We start from the raw sequence: 16,387 nt of genomic DNA, 5'->3' as shown, positions 1-16,387 counted from the left end.
TTTATAAGGGAAACTGATATCACTTTCTTGTGACAACTAACTTATTTCATCTTATTTGGCTTTTTAAAATATTTTTCTTATTGTTTTTCTTTCATTCCAATTTTCATCTAACCTGACAGAAATGAAACCATTTCATTTTAAAAGTATAAATGACCTGTTATTTTGGCTCTCTCTTCATTAAGGGTCATTTGGGCACTTTTGCAAACTTTCCCTAGTGGTGGCTGAATAGAGGCAGGAAGACAGGGCTACTATATTTCAATGGAATACATACAGTATTACTACACCTACTGCAAATAATCCTTTTATAAATAAACACTGCAACAGTATAAATAATACTTCCACTCTGTATGAGTGACTTCCACTCAAATATGAAAAAAAAAAAAAAAAACTAGAAGATTACTTTCTTGTCTAAAACCTCACAGGTTAAATATAAAAAGAGAAGATTTAATTATTTTGAAATCCAGTGTAGGTAAACATCACAAGAGGATTATTTATTTGATAATTTACGCTGCCTTTTAGGTGTTCAATATATACGCAGTGGCAAAGGCTCACCACTTAACCAAACTTTCGTCAGGCTCCTCTGATTCCTCTTTTCAACGCTCTTGCGTGAGCCTTGTCCTCAAGCCCCCTGGCCCAGTCGTAGCAAGAATCCTGCTAACTCAGTTTAGTGAGAATCCCCCTACCTTTGATAATCTGGTCAACATGGCTTGCCTTCAGCAAGGCACTGTTTAGTGGTACGGCAATAATCCTCTTACTCTTGAAGCCTCCTCTTAATAATTTTTTATCTACTGATTCTATCCTCCACCCCACTCTTCTCCTTGGCTATAAATACCCAACATTCTTTACTGTATTCAGAATTGAGCCCAGTTCTATACTACTGCAAAAGAGCCTTACTAAAATCTGTTTTTACCACTTTACTGTTGAGCTCTGGTTTTCTTTAACAATACTGACTCACGATAATTGAAATTATTATATTGAATTAAGTAATAACCCTCTAACATTCTCTACTTTTGATCTGGAAGACTACAGAAATAAACTCTTCAAGGCCAGAAATGGAAACAAGCCCCCCCGCCCCCGCCTTTTATCCAATCCTACACTGTTTTACAATAACCTAATCCTTATCTCATAAACCAGAGAATCTGAATTAGAAATAGTTAGAAACCGAATTAGAAACAGTACCCTGGTACTGTCTGAGGTCTAGACCTAATAGTTCAATTATTCTATTATTCCAAAAGAGCTTAAAAGTCTTGGTATATATTTCCTCATTTAACCTTACAAAAACACGTGGTCTCTAACAATTAGCAATGATGGAACTTAAGACTACCATGCATGTCTCCTATATTTTTTAATCTAACAAATTCATTATACTATATTATGAATTCCAATGTTTATCCTAAAATTGCAAGATATTTACTCAGATGCCATAGTATTATAAGTACGCTGAAATAAATCTTGACTATAGAGACTAATACTACCTACAGGACCTTTATAGTTTCCAATTCACTTTTCAATAATTTTTCCAGGATGTTTACAAAACAAGACTATGTTTCCATTTTTCCAAGATATAAATGAGAAGAAAAATAATATTTAATGTTTGTTATATGCTAGACTGTATGTTTAAGAAATCTTATTTAATCTTGCCAGCAATTCTGTATTTTTTCCCATCACAAAATTCACCACAGTACATCTTGAATTCTAGTACATTTTCAAAAATTGCAAGATAAGTATATTATTATGCAAAGAACATATCGTGAATATACTAAAATATATCAGACTATGTAGAATAACACTATGCATAGGCCATTTTTAATGTCAAAAGAGCTTTTCAATGGTTTCCCCAGGATGTTTCTGGAACAAGTAAATGTTTCCTTTTTATTCATGGCTTTGGCCATAGCTAGCATCTAAAATATCCAGGTTCAGCATGATCAGATCAGTTATTGTGACTTATTTGCCATCCAAACTGGACTGCCACAAGGTCAATCCAATCTATTGGCAACAAATACTTTTAAAATCAGGCCATTTCCCCCCCAGAGATTAGATAATAGTCTATTTGATGTCGGTATTTGAAGATTACTCCTCAGAAAAGTAGAGGGACTTACTTAACATAAATAAGTTTCTTGAAGGCTACCTTGCAAAAGCTCAGAACACATATTTGATATAGCTGATAAACACTCAATACCCACATCTCTTTGGAAACTATAATAATAATTGTAGCTAACATTCTGACTACTTACTCTACGCCAGCCACTGTCTTATGTACTTTACATGTACTAATTAATCGAATTCTCTTATTAGTCCTATGAGGTAGATACTATTATCACCCCTAGTTTAGAAATAAGGGAATTGAAGTACAGAGACTTTAAACAAATTTGAGCAAGATTACACAGTTAGGAAATGACAGGGTTCATTTTGTTATACTGTCTCAAGAGATTTTGCATTTTCAACATGATAAGACTTACAGAAAGCTATACAGCAACACTTATGTCATCCCTCTCCCACTTCTGATTAAGAGTTCTCTCTCTAGGCTGGGCGCGGTGGCTCAAGCCTGTAATCCCAGCACTTTGGGAGGCCGAGACGGGTGGATCACGAGGTCAGGAGATCAAGACCATCCTGGCTAACACAGTGAAACCCCATCTCTACTAAAAAATACAAAAATCTAGCCGGGTGAGGTGGTGGGCGCCTGTAGTCCCAGCTACTCGGGAGGCTGAGGCAGGAGAATGGCGTAAACCCGGGAGGCAGAGCTTGCAGTGAGCTGAGATCCGGCCACTGCAGCGAGACTCCGTCTCAAAAAAAAAAAAAAAAAAAAAAAAAGAGTTCTCTCTCTAGGCTACCAACAAACACACGCATGTGTGTACGTATGTGTCATTTAAAAACACACATGGGTTCCTATTGATAAATATTTGGATTTTCATTTTTTGCTATATAAACAATATCACATATATGTACACACATACATACACATTTTCAAATCTGTTCAAGCTTATTTGTAAAACAAACTCTTAGCAATAAAATTGGTGTATTAAGGATTATGTGCCTTATAATTGTGATACATATTGCCAAATTGCCATAAAAATAGTTGTACCAATTTTTACCCCTACCCAAAGTATGTATATGCAAAATTTAAGTTTCACTAAATTTAACAAATGTACATAATGGGTAAATAATATAAACTCTGTAAGAGCTGAATGAATGAAGTTTTAGCACTCCTTAATCAACTATCTGTGCTGAGGATCTTTATAACACTATGGGAAAGCATCTTGGAATGAGCACTGGGCGACAATCTGGAGACCACAGGGAGCCTCTGCTTACTCTCTTCCACATTACCCCCAAAGCACAGTAATACCAGTAAGTAAGTCCAACAACCTTGAAACCTGCCCAATTTTTAGGTGGTCTTTACTGCTTAAACCGTTTGGCTGTATCTTTTATTACCTGAAACAATAAAAATCTTAACTGATATACTAGATGCTCTGGATGAGCTATTTAACTTCTCTAAACCTCTATTTTCTTCTTGGAAAATGAGACACATGTGGAGAGACTGGATATTAATCCTAACTCTGACTGCTGCCTAGCTGTATTATCCTCCACAAGACATTTTACTTTCAGCAAGACATTTACCTCTCTGTGAACTTAATTTGCTCATCTGTAAAGTGGAGATACCAGTGACAAAAACACAAGCTAATAAGTGTATGCCACACAACAGGCATTACAATAAAAATTATTGTCATTATTATTGCTATTACTTATTAAAAAGTGCAACTTTAAAAACACATAAAGCTTTAAAGTTCCCACTGGTGTCTAACATGAAAAGCAATTTTTACAAACTTCTCAACAAATTTAAACAAATTCTACTAACAGTAACGGCTAACATTTTCTGAGCACTTAAACATAGTTTTTGAAAAGTATAAAACAATGTGATTATAAGAATGATACAACCACCCATGAAGTCGGTTGTATTATTGCTATCCCCATTTTACAGATGAAGAGACAGAAGCAAACAGTCACGATGTGACACTCAGAGCTGGGGTACAAACTCAAACAGTCTGACCACAAAGTCTGTGTCTCTCCTGAACACGTTTACTACATTAACTTAATTTTGTACTTACTAGAGTGAGGTGTGTATACATTTAAAAATTAGTTTTTAAGCTCTAAATTGTATTTATTCTTGAGCTGGTCTTTACCCATTCTTACTCCCTCCAGACTGAAAATGAGTCCAAGTATTTGGAAATGGACCTATATCTGCAAATGAGTCTTTACAGACACCGGCATGGAAGACTAAGATAAATATGTTAAGAGTATAAAGGTTACAGAGTAACAATGATAGGAAAAGGATACTCCTTTGTCATATCTTATAAGATGAAAACATAAGTACCCATCTTATCAGAAGTGAAGACAATGACTAATAACGACTATTTAAAGATCAGGAAAACCTATGCACCTGTCCCACAGTATCCATGGGGGACTGGTTCCAGGACCTTCCTTGGATTATCATCAAATCCTTGATATGAAATGGCATAGTATTTGCATATAACCTATGCACATCTTTCTGTATGCTTCAAATCCTTTCTAAATTACTTATAATATCTAATACAATGTAAATGCCATGTAAATAGTTGTTAGACTGTACTGTTTAGGGATTATAAAAAAATCTACATGTTCAGTACAGATGGTTTTTTTAAGAAAAATATTTTCTATCTGTGTTCGGTTGAATCCACAGATGCAGAGGGCTGACTGCACAAGGCTAATGAACATGTGATACTCTAGTCCCTCATACTTCATTCTCTACATATTTGCCAACAAGATTCGATTACAAGGTAAATTGGATCATACTACTACCTGTTCCTCCTCTGTTTAAAATCCTACAATCAGAGTAGGTGCCTTACCATGACCCTAAAAACTCTGGCTTCTGCCTACCTCTCCAACTCTATTTATTTATTTATTTATTTATTTATTTATTTATTTATTTATTTATTTATTTTTTAGTGGTAGGGTCTTGCTTGCTGTTTCCCAGGCCTGAGTGCAGTGGTGCAATCAGAGCTCATTGCAGTTCCACCTCCTGGGCTCAAGCAATACTCCCACCATAGCCTCCTTGGTAGCTAGGACTACATACGGGTGGCATGCCATGACACCCAGTTATTTTGTTTAAATTATTTTCTGTAGAGACAGGGTCTCATCATGTTGTCCAGGGTGGTCTCGAACTTCTGGCCTCAAGCAATCTTCCTGCCTCGGCCTCCAAAAGTGCTGAGATTACAGGTATCAGCCATTGTGCCCAGTTCTAACTCATTTTTTATTACTGCCCCTTCAGACTTACTCTGCTCAGGCCACACTTGCCTTCTTTCCATTCCTCGAACATGCCAAGCTCATTTCTGCTTTAGGACTTTTGTTCTGGCTGTTAGCTCTGCCTGGAAAGCTCCGATCCCAGATCTTCCCATGGCTGGCTCCTTCTTAAATTCAAAACTCAGCTCAAATATCTCCTCCTTTGACTCTCCCCAGTCATTCCACAGAAGGAAACTCTACCTCAACCCCAGTTTCTATCCCCTTCCGTATTCCATTACCTTTGTAGTACTTGCCACTATTTAAAATTCAAGTATTTCTTTACTGGCTATGCATTTATTATATCTTCTCTCAACTGAAATATAAAATCCTTGAAGGCAGGGGTCTTAGTGGTCCTTTTACACCACTCTATCATATCTAGAGCAGTGCCTATGCATGTAATGGGCCTCAGACAAACGTTTGTTGAGATTAAGTAAAAAGCACTGAAAAATAATAAACAAACTGCTTTTAACTGTGCCAGAGACAGAGATTATTAGAAAGTCACAAAGAAAATAGAATATGATGACTCTTCTGGACCTATTCAGTTTGGTTGATAATATGAATACATATAAGGCACCTGAAAGTTTGAATGTATTGAAATGGAGAAATTACTAAGTGTAGTCCTAATGGCCTGATTAAATTACTGCATTTTGATAATTAATGCCAAGAAAGAACCATTCTTTGGTGAAAATTTCTTTATGGTCAGCTAACTTTTTTTCCATTCAACTTCCCTTTTACTTACTTATAACAAGATATAATTAGAAAAGAAGGGGTAACAGAGGATTAGGCAAGAAGGGATAATTAATGAATAATCTACTAAGGTTTTTATTTTGAATTTCAAAGTAATTTCATTCCAGGTTAAACTAGACAATTCTTATCATCTGTTTCACTTGGCAGAAAATTGACCAAAGAAACCTTTTCATGACATACTCTTTCAGTAAACAGTTGTTTTCTTCCAAAATTTAAAAATGCATTTTTAATTATTAAATTTTTAGGCCTTTGATAGTCTTCAGTAAATAAAACTATTTGAGAAATTACAGAAGCTTCAAATACTATAAAATTAAAATTCAAGCCGGGCGCGGTGGCTCAAGCCTGTAATCCCAGCACTTTGGGAGGCCGAGACGGGCGGATCACGAGGTCAGGAGATTGAGACCATCCTGACTAACATGGTGAAACCCCGTCTCTACTAAAAATAGAAAAACTAGCCAGGCGAGGTGGCGGGCGCCTGTAGTCCCAGCTACTCGGGAGGCTGAGGCAGGAGAATGGCGTAAACCCGGGAGGCGGAGCTTGCAGTGAGCTGAGATCCGGCCACTGCACTCCAGTCCGGGTGACAGCGAGACTCCGCCTCAAAAAAAAAAAAAAAAAAAAAAAATTAAAATTCAAAAGTTCATACACGCCATTAATCAACTACACTCTGCATTACTGTTTCACTACAGTAACTCTGTGGTATTAGGTATGTTATCAACTTTGTTATATTTAATAGTTATCTCTTAATAAAGGTTGACTATTAAGTTGACATTCAAATTAAGACAGGCAAACGGGATAGGAAAGTGGTGTCTCTAAAACTTCAGGTAATCCAGCTCACTTCTGCATAGAAACTGGACTTGCTATTTTTTCCACTGTGTGTGGTAAAATGAAGCGCATCACATGCGCAGATTTGGGATTTTTATATTTTTAGTAATCAATAATACCTCTGACTGTAAAACAGGGAGAATTTCTAAGCATTGAGATTTTATTTAAGCCTAATCACATAAAATTCATCATCTTTTTGGACATTAGAAGGCAACTGGTATTTCAGGATATTATGCTATTAGGCTATTTTACCTATTTGTTTTAATCTAATGGCCAAAGTGTCTTTAGACTGAAGTATCTAATGACCAAAGTGACTTTGATTCACTTATTTTTTTGAAAATGCCAATAATACACAATGTAAAGAAGCATAATTTATGCTTTGTAGAACTATAAAGAAATGCTACTATTTTGATGAAAATTATAAACAGTGAAAAACTTTCACTCTGCATAGACAGAAGTGCCCAAAAATTTCATTTCTCCTTTTATTTTCTTTTGAATAATGATAAACTTCTCTACTGTCTAGCTCAATGTCAAATAGGAAATAGTCGATACATCCTTTGTGAATAACTTAATTTCATGCCTCCACGCACTTATAACCCAATAATACTAGCCAACTTACTGACATCAGGGATATACTGATAATGCTAGAAGAAATCTAACAAAGTGACCCAGGATTACATATTTTACACACAAGCATTCTTCAACTATATATTAAAATTGATTTCCTGAAAAAATGTAAAAGGACAAAAGTCCATTTAATAAAGACAGTTTCACACCTAACAACTTGATCTAAATGGGTAATACATATTGTGAGATCATATTGAAGTCAATATAATCCATAACTTATGAATTATCGTAAATATCCTAAGAAGTTAATGTCCAGTGTAGAGGAAAATATCTAAATTATCTTTTAAAAATAGATATAAAATATACAAATAACAATTTCAAATAAAATACGACTGATGTACCTTTGCTGAACTATCAAGCTCCTATTATCCTAAAATTAGAATGTCTCCATCTGTTAATCTGACATGAACAAGCTTATAAATGAAATCAGAACAACAGTGTATTCTGGCAAAACCAGAAACTTCCTGAAAACCTAGAAAAACATGTTCACAACAGATGGGTCATTTAGAAAATAAATACATCAATCTGTCAAACTGAGTACTGTTCTAATTCTCTAAATTAAAATCATTTGGAGTTCTACTTTTCAAGAGTCTGTGACATTAGGAAGGCCAAACAGGAAAAACCTAAAGATGCACATATACATATCTGACGTGACCTAAAGTGTCATATTGTTAGGTTTCCTGTTAAACATACTAAATTTAGGTAAAGTCCTTACCAGTTAACTTCTTCACAGGCTGGAGCCGAACACTGATAGACTGATGTGTGAGTAAGGGGGAGGATGGAAGAGAGCGAGACATGCCCTCCATAATCCGAATGTGCTGCATACCTTCACTCACTGGAAGTGGCGGGACGGCGTAGTCTGGCTCAAAAGCACAGTCGCTTTCTGTGGAGATGCCACCTGTTAGAAGGGGATGGAACAAAAGAGCTGGTGAGAAAAGATCCTGCCTTCCCTATTAAAATACATCTTATAGGATAATTCAGAACAACAAATATTGATTTTTCACTGTGAAAAATCAAATAAAGTATTTTCACTACATGCATTCATTTCTACACTTACTATGTACTCAATTCCAGGTCTAGCACTAGGAAACTGAAGATGAGTAAACTAAGGTTCCTTCTTATAAGGTGTTCACTGTCTCATGAGAGATGAAATCATATAAGGAAATATAAGAAAATATATTTCCACATAAGTTGTATAAAGAAATGATCTTACATTTTTTTCCTGATAAGACACACATGAAAGGTATTTATCTGCTTAGCAAGCCATCACGTGCAATTGCTAGTAGGATCACTGTAACTCTATTTCTTTCTCCCTACCTCCAAGAAAATACATAAAAATTCAAGTGGTTAAGGCTGACATTGTTATATAATGATCTTTGAATCTAATTTTTAAAAAGAGTAATTATATGCTGTTTACTTCTATCTATATGCTGCTGACTTCCATGTCTGGTAATGGCAGAATCATGTACTTCAGATAAACTTTTCCCAAGGAAAATTAGAACCATGAACATATGGTATAAAATTACATATATATAAATTTTTACATATATATTCAACACTTTTGTTAAAAGCCCAAAGAACTATACTGTAGGAGCAAGTATGAACTGAAACTTGACAGGCTCTCACAGGGACTAAAGCTCAGCTCTGAATATTTCCCATAAAATTAAATCAAGGCAATCTTGGATTGATCGTGCCCGCTAAAAACAAACATAAATCTTTGTGGAGGAAGGTAATATCATCGTAGGTCTCAAATTATTTATATAATTTATCACATACAGCATCTAGCCCTTAATTAACAATAACAGAGATAAGATAACATGAACAAAGTAAATCAGAGAAGCCATATAAACCAGAAATAGTCTCACAGAGAAATACAGAACACAAAACAATGAGGGACAGAATTTAAAATAATATGCTAAACATGTTTAAGAAAATAAACGTTCAAAATTTTAGCAGAGGAATGAAATTATGAAATTAAAAATTTAATAAATAGACTTAAAGGTAGATTAGACATAAAATTAGTAAACTGGAAGATGCGTCAGAAGAAAACATTAAAATGATGAATGGAGAGTCCAAGAATGGAAATGGATTCTTAGATATGACACCAAAAGCACAAGCATTAAAAGAAAAAATTGGATTTCATCAAAATTAAAAACTTTGTGCAACAAAGGATAATATCAAGAGAGTGAAAAGACAATGCTCACACTGGGAGAAAACATTTCCAAATCATGTATCTGATAGGAGTCTAACATCTAGAACAAGCTTATCTAGCCCACGGGCTGCATGCGGACAAGGACAGCTTTGAATGTGGCCCAAAACAAATTTATAAACTTTCTTAAAACATTACGGTTTTTTTGGTTTTTTTTTTTTTTTTTTTTTTTTTTTGCAATATTTTAAAGCTTATCAGCTATTGTTACTGTTGGTGTATTTTATGTGTGGTCCAAGATAATTCTTCTTCTTCCAATGTGGCCCAGGGAAGCCAAAAGATTGGACACCTCTGATTTATTAGGTTGGCGCAAAAGTAATTGCAGTTTTTTTTGCCATTACTTTTAATAGAATATATAAAGAACTACTTCAACTCAACAACAAAAAGACAAACAACCCAATGTAAAAATGGGCAAAGCTGGTTGTCTTGACTCATGCCTATAATCCTAAGACTTTGAGAGGCCAAGGTGAGTGGATCACTTGAGCCCATAAGCTTGAGACCAGCCTGGGCAATGGAATGGGATCCCATTTCTACAAAAAATATTTTTAAAAAAACTAGCCAGGTGCAGTGGCATGTATCTGTAGCCCCAGCTACTTGGGAGGCTCAAGTGGGAGGATCACTTGTGCCCCGGAGGTTGAGGCTGCAGCGAGCCATGATCACAACACCGCACTCTAGCCTGGGTGACAGAGTGAGACCATTTCTTGAAAAAGAAAGAAAAAAAAACAAACTTCAAAGTACTTGAATAAACATTTCTCCAAAGAAGATACACAAATGGCCAATAAGCACATGTAATATAGCTCCACAATCATTACAGAAAAACAAAGCCAAAATGAGAGACCACTTTACACCCACTAAAATGGGTATAACAAAAAAATGTTGGTGGCAAAATTAAAACCTTCATACATTGCTGGTGGAAATGTAAGACAGCGGTTCCTCAAAGTTAAACACACAATTACCATATGACCTAGCCATTTCACTCCTTTGTATATATCCAAAGATACGAAAACAGGTTTTCAAGCAAAAACTTGAACATGAACGTTCACAGCAGCATTATTCATAGTAGCCAAAAAGTGGAAACAACCCAAATGCCATTAACTGGTGAACGGATAAACAAAATGTGGCATATTTATACAATGAAATCTTACCTAGCCATAAAAAGAATGAAGGTCTGATTCATATTATGAAAACATAGTAAGTGGAAGAAGTCAGACACAAAAGACCACATTTGTATTATTCCATTTACATGACGCGTTCAGGAGAGGCAAACCCACAATCTCCCATGTTCTCTCCATTTCTTCAACCACGACCTTAGACGAGGCCACTATTATCTTATCCCAAACTTCTGTTGGGAGAAATCTAGGATTTATTCTCTATCCATGGATTTCAGGAATTTAACTAGGATATATCTTAACTTTTTTTCTTCTCATTCATCTCCGGGTTCTTTCACTTACTACACTGACTAAATCTTCTCTTCCAACTTTTCTTTTCTCTCTCTTTGGAATTCTGGTCAGATGAATACTGTATCTCCTAGACTTACTTTTCAAGTCTCTTTCTCTCATCCTTGATTTCCAATCTTTCATGAATATAATTGACATTGATTCATATGAAATTGCGGTATTTTATAGTTACGTAAACAAAGAGGCAAGCCATTAGTGTAACTCCTTAACTGAGGAATCTTTTTATTGAAAAAAATCAGCATTAAATTTTTGAAAGCAATATATTTGATTCAGTGAAGCACCTCTTTTCACTTAAAATGTTCCAATGTTAAAAATTGGCAGATAATTTTAGAATCTAATAACACTCCTTAAGGAATAATACTGCAATTAGTCCAGTTTGGCTGTCCTACTTTACTTCTCTGCTTAAAATATTTTCTTCCATCTTCTTTGTCCTATAAATTGTGCCTGAACTCATTGTAGCTACAGAGAAAAAACTAAAAATACAAGTTTAAAAGGACTGGTGAGCAGAGAATCTGATTATATACCAGCTTTTCCTGGGTAACTAGCAATCTCAAAATCTCAGTGGTTTACAACATTTCCTGTATGCTCATGAGCCTTCAGACTGACTCTGAGTCAGCTAATCGAGGTTGGGCATGATAGGGCTAGCTAGATACCAGTACTATGGTCAGGTTCAAAACTACTGCTATGTGTCTTCAATACTGGGTCCAGTCACTGAAGGCAAGTGAATATATGTAGCATGCTCTTCTTGGCAGAAAAGAGGAGTACAGGAGGCCAAGTCAAATCAGAGGAACATACTTAAGACTTCTGCTCAAGGCTGGGCACAGTGGCCCACGTCTGAAATCCTAGCACTTTGCGAGGCTGAGGCAGGAGAGTAGCTTGAAGCCAGCAGTTAGAGATCGATGTGGGCAACAATGTAAGACACTGTCTCTACAAAAACTAAAAATATCTGGGTGTGGTGTCAAACACCTGTAGTCCCAGCTACTTGGGAGGCTGAAGCAGGAAGATCAATTGAGCCCAGGAGTTCGAGGCTGCAGTGAGCTACGATCATACTACTGTACTCTGGCCTGGGCAATAAAGTGAGACCCTGTCTCTACTGAAAAAACAACCAAGAAAAACCTCTCTGCTCACTAACATTCCACTGGCCCAAGGAACTCATGAAGCCAAGAGCAGCATCAGTGGGGCAGGGACATATACTTGGCCTATACCAGTGGGAGCTTCTGCAAAGTTGCATAGCATAAGGAATACATGTATAGTTTTACAACATGAAGTGAAAAAAAAAAGGGGGGGGATGGGGGGAGTCCAATTTACCAAGCATATAAGACAGCATCTACTGATACTGTGCATTACTCAATCTTTATTTTCTACCTTTCTTTTCCTGCTTCAGTCAACCAAATTAAAAGTGACTGAGATAATGTGATGGAGATGTGGCAGAATTTAAAAACTGCTAACTTGACAGAAAAAATTCAGTTATGCTGGACACCTGGTGACTAGACATTCAGAAGTTGAGCTCAGAATGCACCAGAATCTAAAGTGTATGGACACCAAAGAAATGTCAGGAGTGACTATGATCCAATTAAGATTTCAGTCATCACGAAGTATTATACTTAACATAAATGATTATTAGATATTAAAGTTCAAGTTAACAGAGAAACTCTTCAGTTGAAGACAATACATATTCTAGAGAACTGCCTTCAAGTTTTTCAAGTCATAAAAATAACTGCAAATAAAAACCCAGAAATCAAAAACCTCTAGCATAATATGTTCACTTGGTGATAATTCAGTGAACTGTATACATCATTGGAGATTTTTTCAGTTTATATGTCATGCTTCAATAAAAGCTTACTTTTTAAAAGTACACAGGAGAAAACTATATAGCATGCTGATAAACTGGCCCCTAAAGATAAGGCAATTTTGCATATGTAGCATAAGCAAAGGAGTTTTGCCTAAATTATTTCAAATGTCCTTTTAATTCAGAGCTTGTATCATCACTCTGTGACTCTGTAACGTCCTTACAAGTCCATACATCAGGCAAGAAACAGGAAGTTTAACAATGAGTATAGGATCATATGATCAAACAACATGACTGCCTATGTAAAAATTCTAAGGTGTCTACAAAAAAGCTGTAAGAAAAAATAAGTCAGTAAGGCAAATTCACAGGTTACAAAGTTAACGTACAAGAATCAAGTGTCTTCCTATATGCTAGCAATGAACATTTGGAAAATTTTAAAAAACATTTAACCAACATTATTACAATAACACTACAAATATAAAATATTTATGAATACATCTGACAGAATACATACAATGTACTCTGAAAACTACAAGAAACTGATAAAAGAAATTAAAAACCTAAATGGAGCCAGGAGTTGTGGCGTGTGCCTACAGTCCCAGCTACTACTTAGGAAGCTGAGACAGAGGAACTGCTTGAGCTCAGGAGTTTAAGACCAACCTGAGCAACACAGTGAGATACCGTCTCTAAAAAAACTAAAACAAAATCCAAAAAACCTAAATGGAGCAATGTACCATGTTTATGGATCTGAAGACTCCATATCACTATGTCAATTGTCTCCAAAGTGATCTACAGGTTTGAAGCAATCCTTATGGGAATATACCAGGCAGTTGTTTTTATAGTAATCAACATGCTAATTTTAAAATTTATACAGAAAAACAAAAGAACTAGGATAGCCACAACAATTTTGAACAAACAAAACCAAAACTAGAGTCCAAAGAGTACCTAATTTCAAGAACTGCCATACGGTACAGTAATCCAGAGCTTAGATGGTATTAGAAAAACAATGGACACAAAATGAATGAAACGGTCTAGAGCATCCAGAGAAAGAATCACACATATAGCCAAGTAATTTGTGACAAAGGTGAAAGGATAATTCAATGTAGAAAGGATATTTTCAACAATTAATTTTGTAACTACTGGACATCCAAATGCAAAAACATGGACCTTGAAGCATACCTCTACTCACGAAAACATCAAAGAGAAATTAGTCACAGACTGAAAATGTTTAAAAAAAAAAAAAAACTATAAAACTATTAGAAGAAACTATAAAACTATAAAATTATAAACTTTTTAGAAGAAAACATAGGAGAAAAATCTGTGTGACCTTGGGTCAGGCAGATTTCTTACAAAGGATACCATTTTTTATAGGGGTCATATAAAAACACTGATAAATTGGAATTAATAAAAATTAAAAATTTCTACTCTTCAAATGATACTGTTACAAAATGAAAAGCAGTACTGAATGAAAGAAAATATCTGCAAAACACATATCTAATAAAGGACTGGTAGTTAGGCTGTAAGAACTCTTAACTCAGGAACAAGAATGCAAACTACCCGATTTTAAAAATGGGCAAAAGATCTGAAAAGACACTTCACTAAGTAAGAAACATGGATGTTAATATAGTTTGGATATTTGTCCACAAATATCCAAACAAAAATGCTTGGATATCTCCTATCTCATGTTGAATTGTAACTATCAATGCTACAGGTGGGCCTGTTGGGAGGTGTTTGGATGACGGCCAGAGGGGGATCCCTCATAGCTTGTTGCTGTCTCGTGATAGTGAGTTCTCATGAGATCTGGTTATTTAAAAGTGTGCAGCACCTCCCTCCACCCCTTGCTCCTGCTCCCGCCATGTGAGAAGATGGCTTCCCCATCCACCTGCCACTATGACTGAAAGTTCTCTAAAGCTTCCCTAGGAGCCAAGAAGATGCCAGCACCATGATTCCTGTACAACTTTCAGAACTGTGAGCCAATTAAACCTCTTTTCTTTATATATTATTCAGTCTCGGGTATTTCTTTATAGCAATGAAAGAATGGCCTAATACAGATGCTCAACATCATTAATCATTATGGTAATCCAAACTAGGAGTTACTACTACACACCTAGTAAAATGGCTAAAATTAAAAAACAAAATACTAGCAAAACCGAGTGCTGTCAAGAATGAACTAGAGATCTCATATACTGATGGTAACAATATCAACTGGTATATATAAGTTGGGAAACAGTTTGACAGTTTGTAAGTAAACCTACCATATGACCCAGAAATCCAGCTCTTAGGAATTTACCCAAGAGAAATGAAGATATATGTCCCTCCTCCCACACACAAATAGCACACTTACTATTACTCTCCACAAACTGAAAAGTACCCAAATATCCATCAACTGATGAATGGATAAACAAATTGTGCCATATACATACAACAGAATCTTACTCAGCAATAAAAGGAATGAACTTCTGATGTGTGCACAAAAATAAAAAATGGGTAGTATAGTCAAAAGACTATATACTGCATGGCTTCATTTACAAAATATTCTGGGAAATATTATACTATTAGAAAACAGTTAAGTGGTTGCTAGGGATTAGGCTGAGGGAGACAAGTGATTACAAGGGGGCATGAGGGAACTTTTTATGTAAATAAGCTATATGTGATTTAGTGGTATTTAACATGACTATATACGTTTGTAAAAATTCATGGTATGTACACTTAAAATGGCAAATTTTACTTACATAAATTAAATTTAAATAAACCTGACTTTTTAAAAATCTATAGTAATTTGTAATAACTTACTCACTGTACACTTATGATTTGTGAACTTTTCTAATTGGATATTTTATCTCCAAAGTCCACTTTTAAAAAGTATTCAAAAGAAAGTAACAGCACAGGTGGTAATCTGGTCCCTAAAACTAGTGTAGGCATGTCAAACATAATATACACAATAACAATGCATAATTTCTCAAAGGGCTTTCATGTATGTCTGAAACAATGGGGTTTGGCCTAAATTATTCCTAATGTTCTTTCATGCAAAGATTTATACCACTCTGAGACTACAATTATCTCACACAATCACACACTATTAAACACTAAAAAAAAAAAATAAGCAGAGAAAGTTTAATAACTAATTAAAGATCATAAAGTCAATCAGCAACAGAAGAAAATTAAAACCCAAATCTTTACCATGGTCTACAAAGCTCTACATGATCTGGTTACCACCTACTTAATTCTCTCGCCTCCTCCCCTTCCAACTTCTCTGACTTCATCCCTTCCCACTTTCCGCCTCAATTCACACAGCACTCATCATTACCTGATATGACTTTCTTTTTTTATTTCTCTCACTCCTCCAGAATGAAAGTATCTTAACAGTAGGGACTTTCTCTCGTTTGTGTATCACGTAATTCAGCCCGATTGAGACATGGGTATTAG

General features: G+C 35.5%; 1 protein-coding gene across 1 annotated transcript in view; it reads right to left on the bottom strand.

Moving 5' to 3' along the window:
- Positions 1-16,387, bottom strand: part of TANC2 (tetratricopeptide repeat, ankyrin repeat and coiled-coil containing 2) — a 474,294-nt gene that overhangs the window by 324,656 nt on the left and 133,251 nt on the right. The window contains exon 4 of the mRNA XM_030923595.1: positions 8,336-8,407. Coding sequence (XP_030779455.1) covers positions 8,336-8,407 — 72 coding nt within the window. The remainder of the gene's footprint in view (positions 1-8,335; positions 8,408-16,387) is intronic.

This window comes from Rhinopithecus roxellana, chromosome 19 (assembly GCF_007565055.1).
Source record: "Rhinopithecus roxellana isolate Shanxi Qingling chromosome 19, ASM756505v1, whole genome shotgun sequence".
Taxonomy (NCBI): domain Eukaryota; kingdom Metazoa; phylum Chordata; class Mammalia; order Primates; family Cercopithecidae; genus Rhinopithecus; species Rhinopithecus roxellana.
The sequence above is the reverse complement of the archived record's forward strand: the minus strand, read 5'-3'. Positions and strand labels throughout refer to the sequence as shown.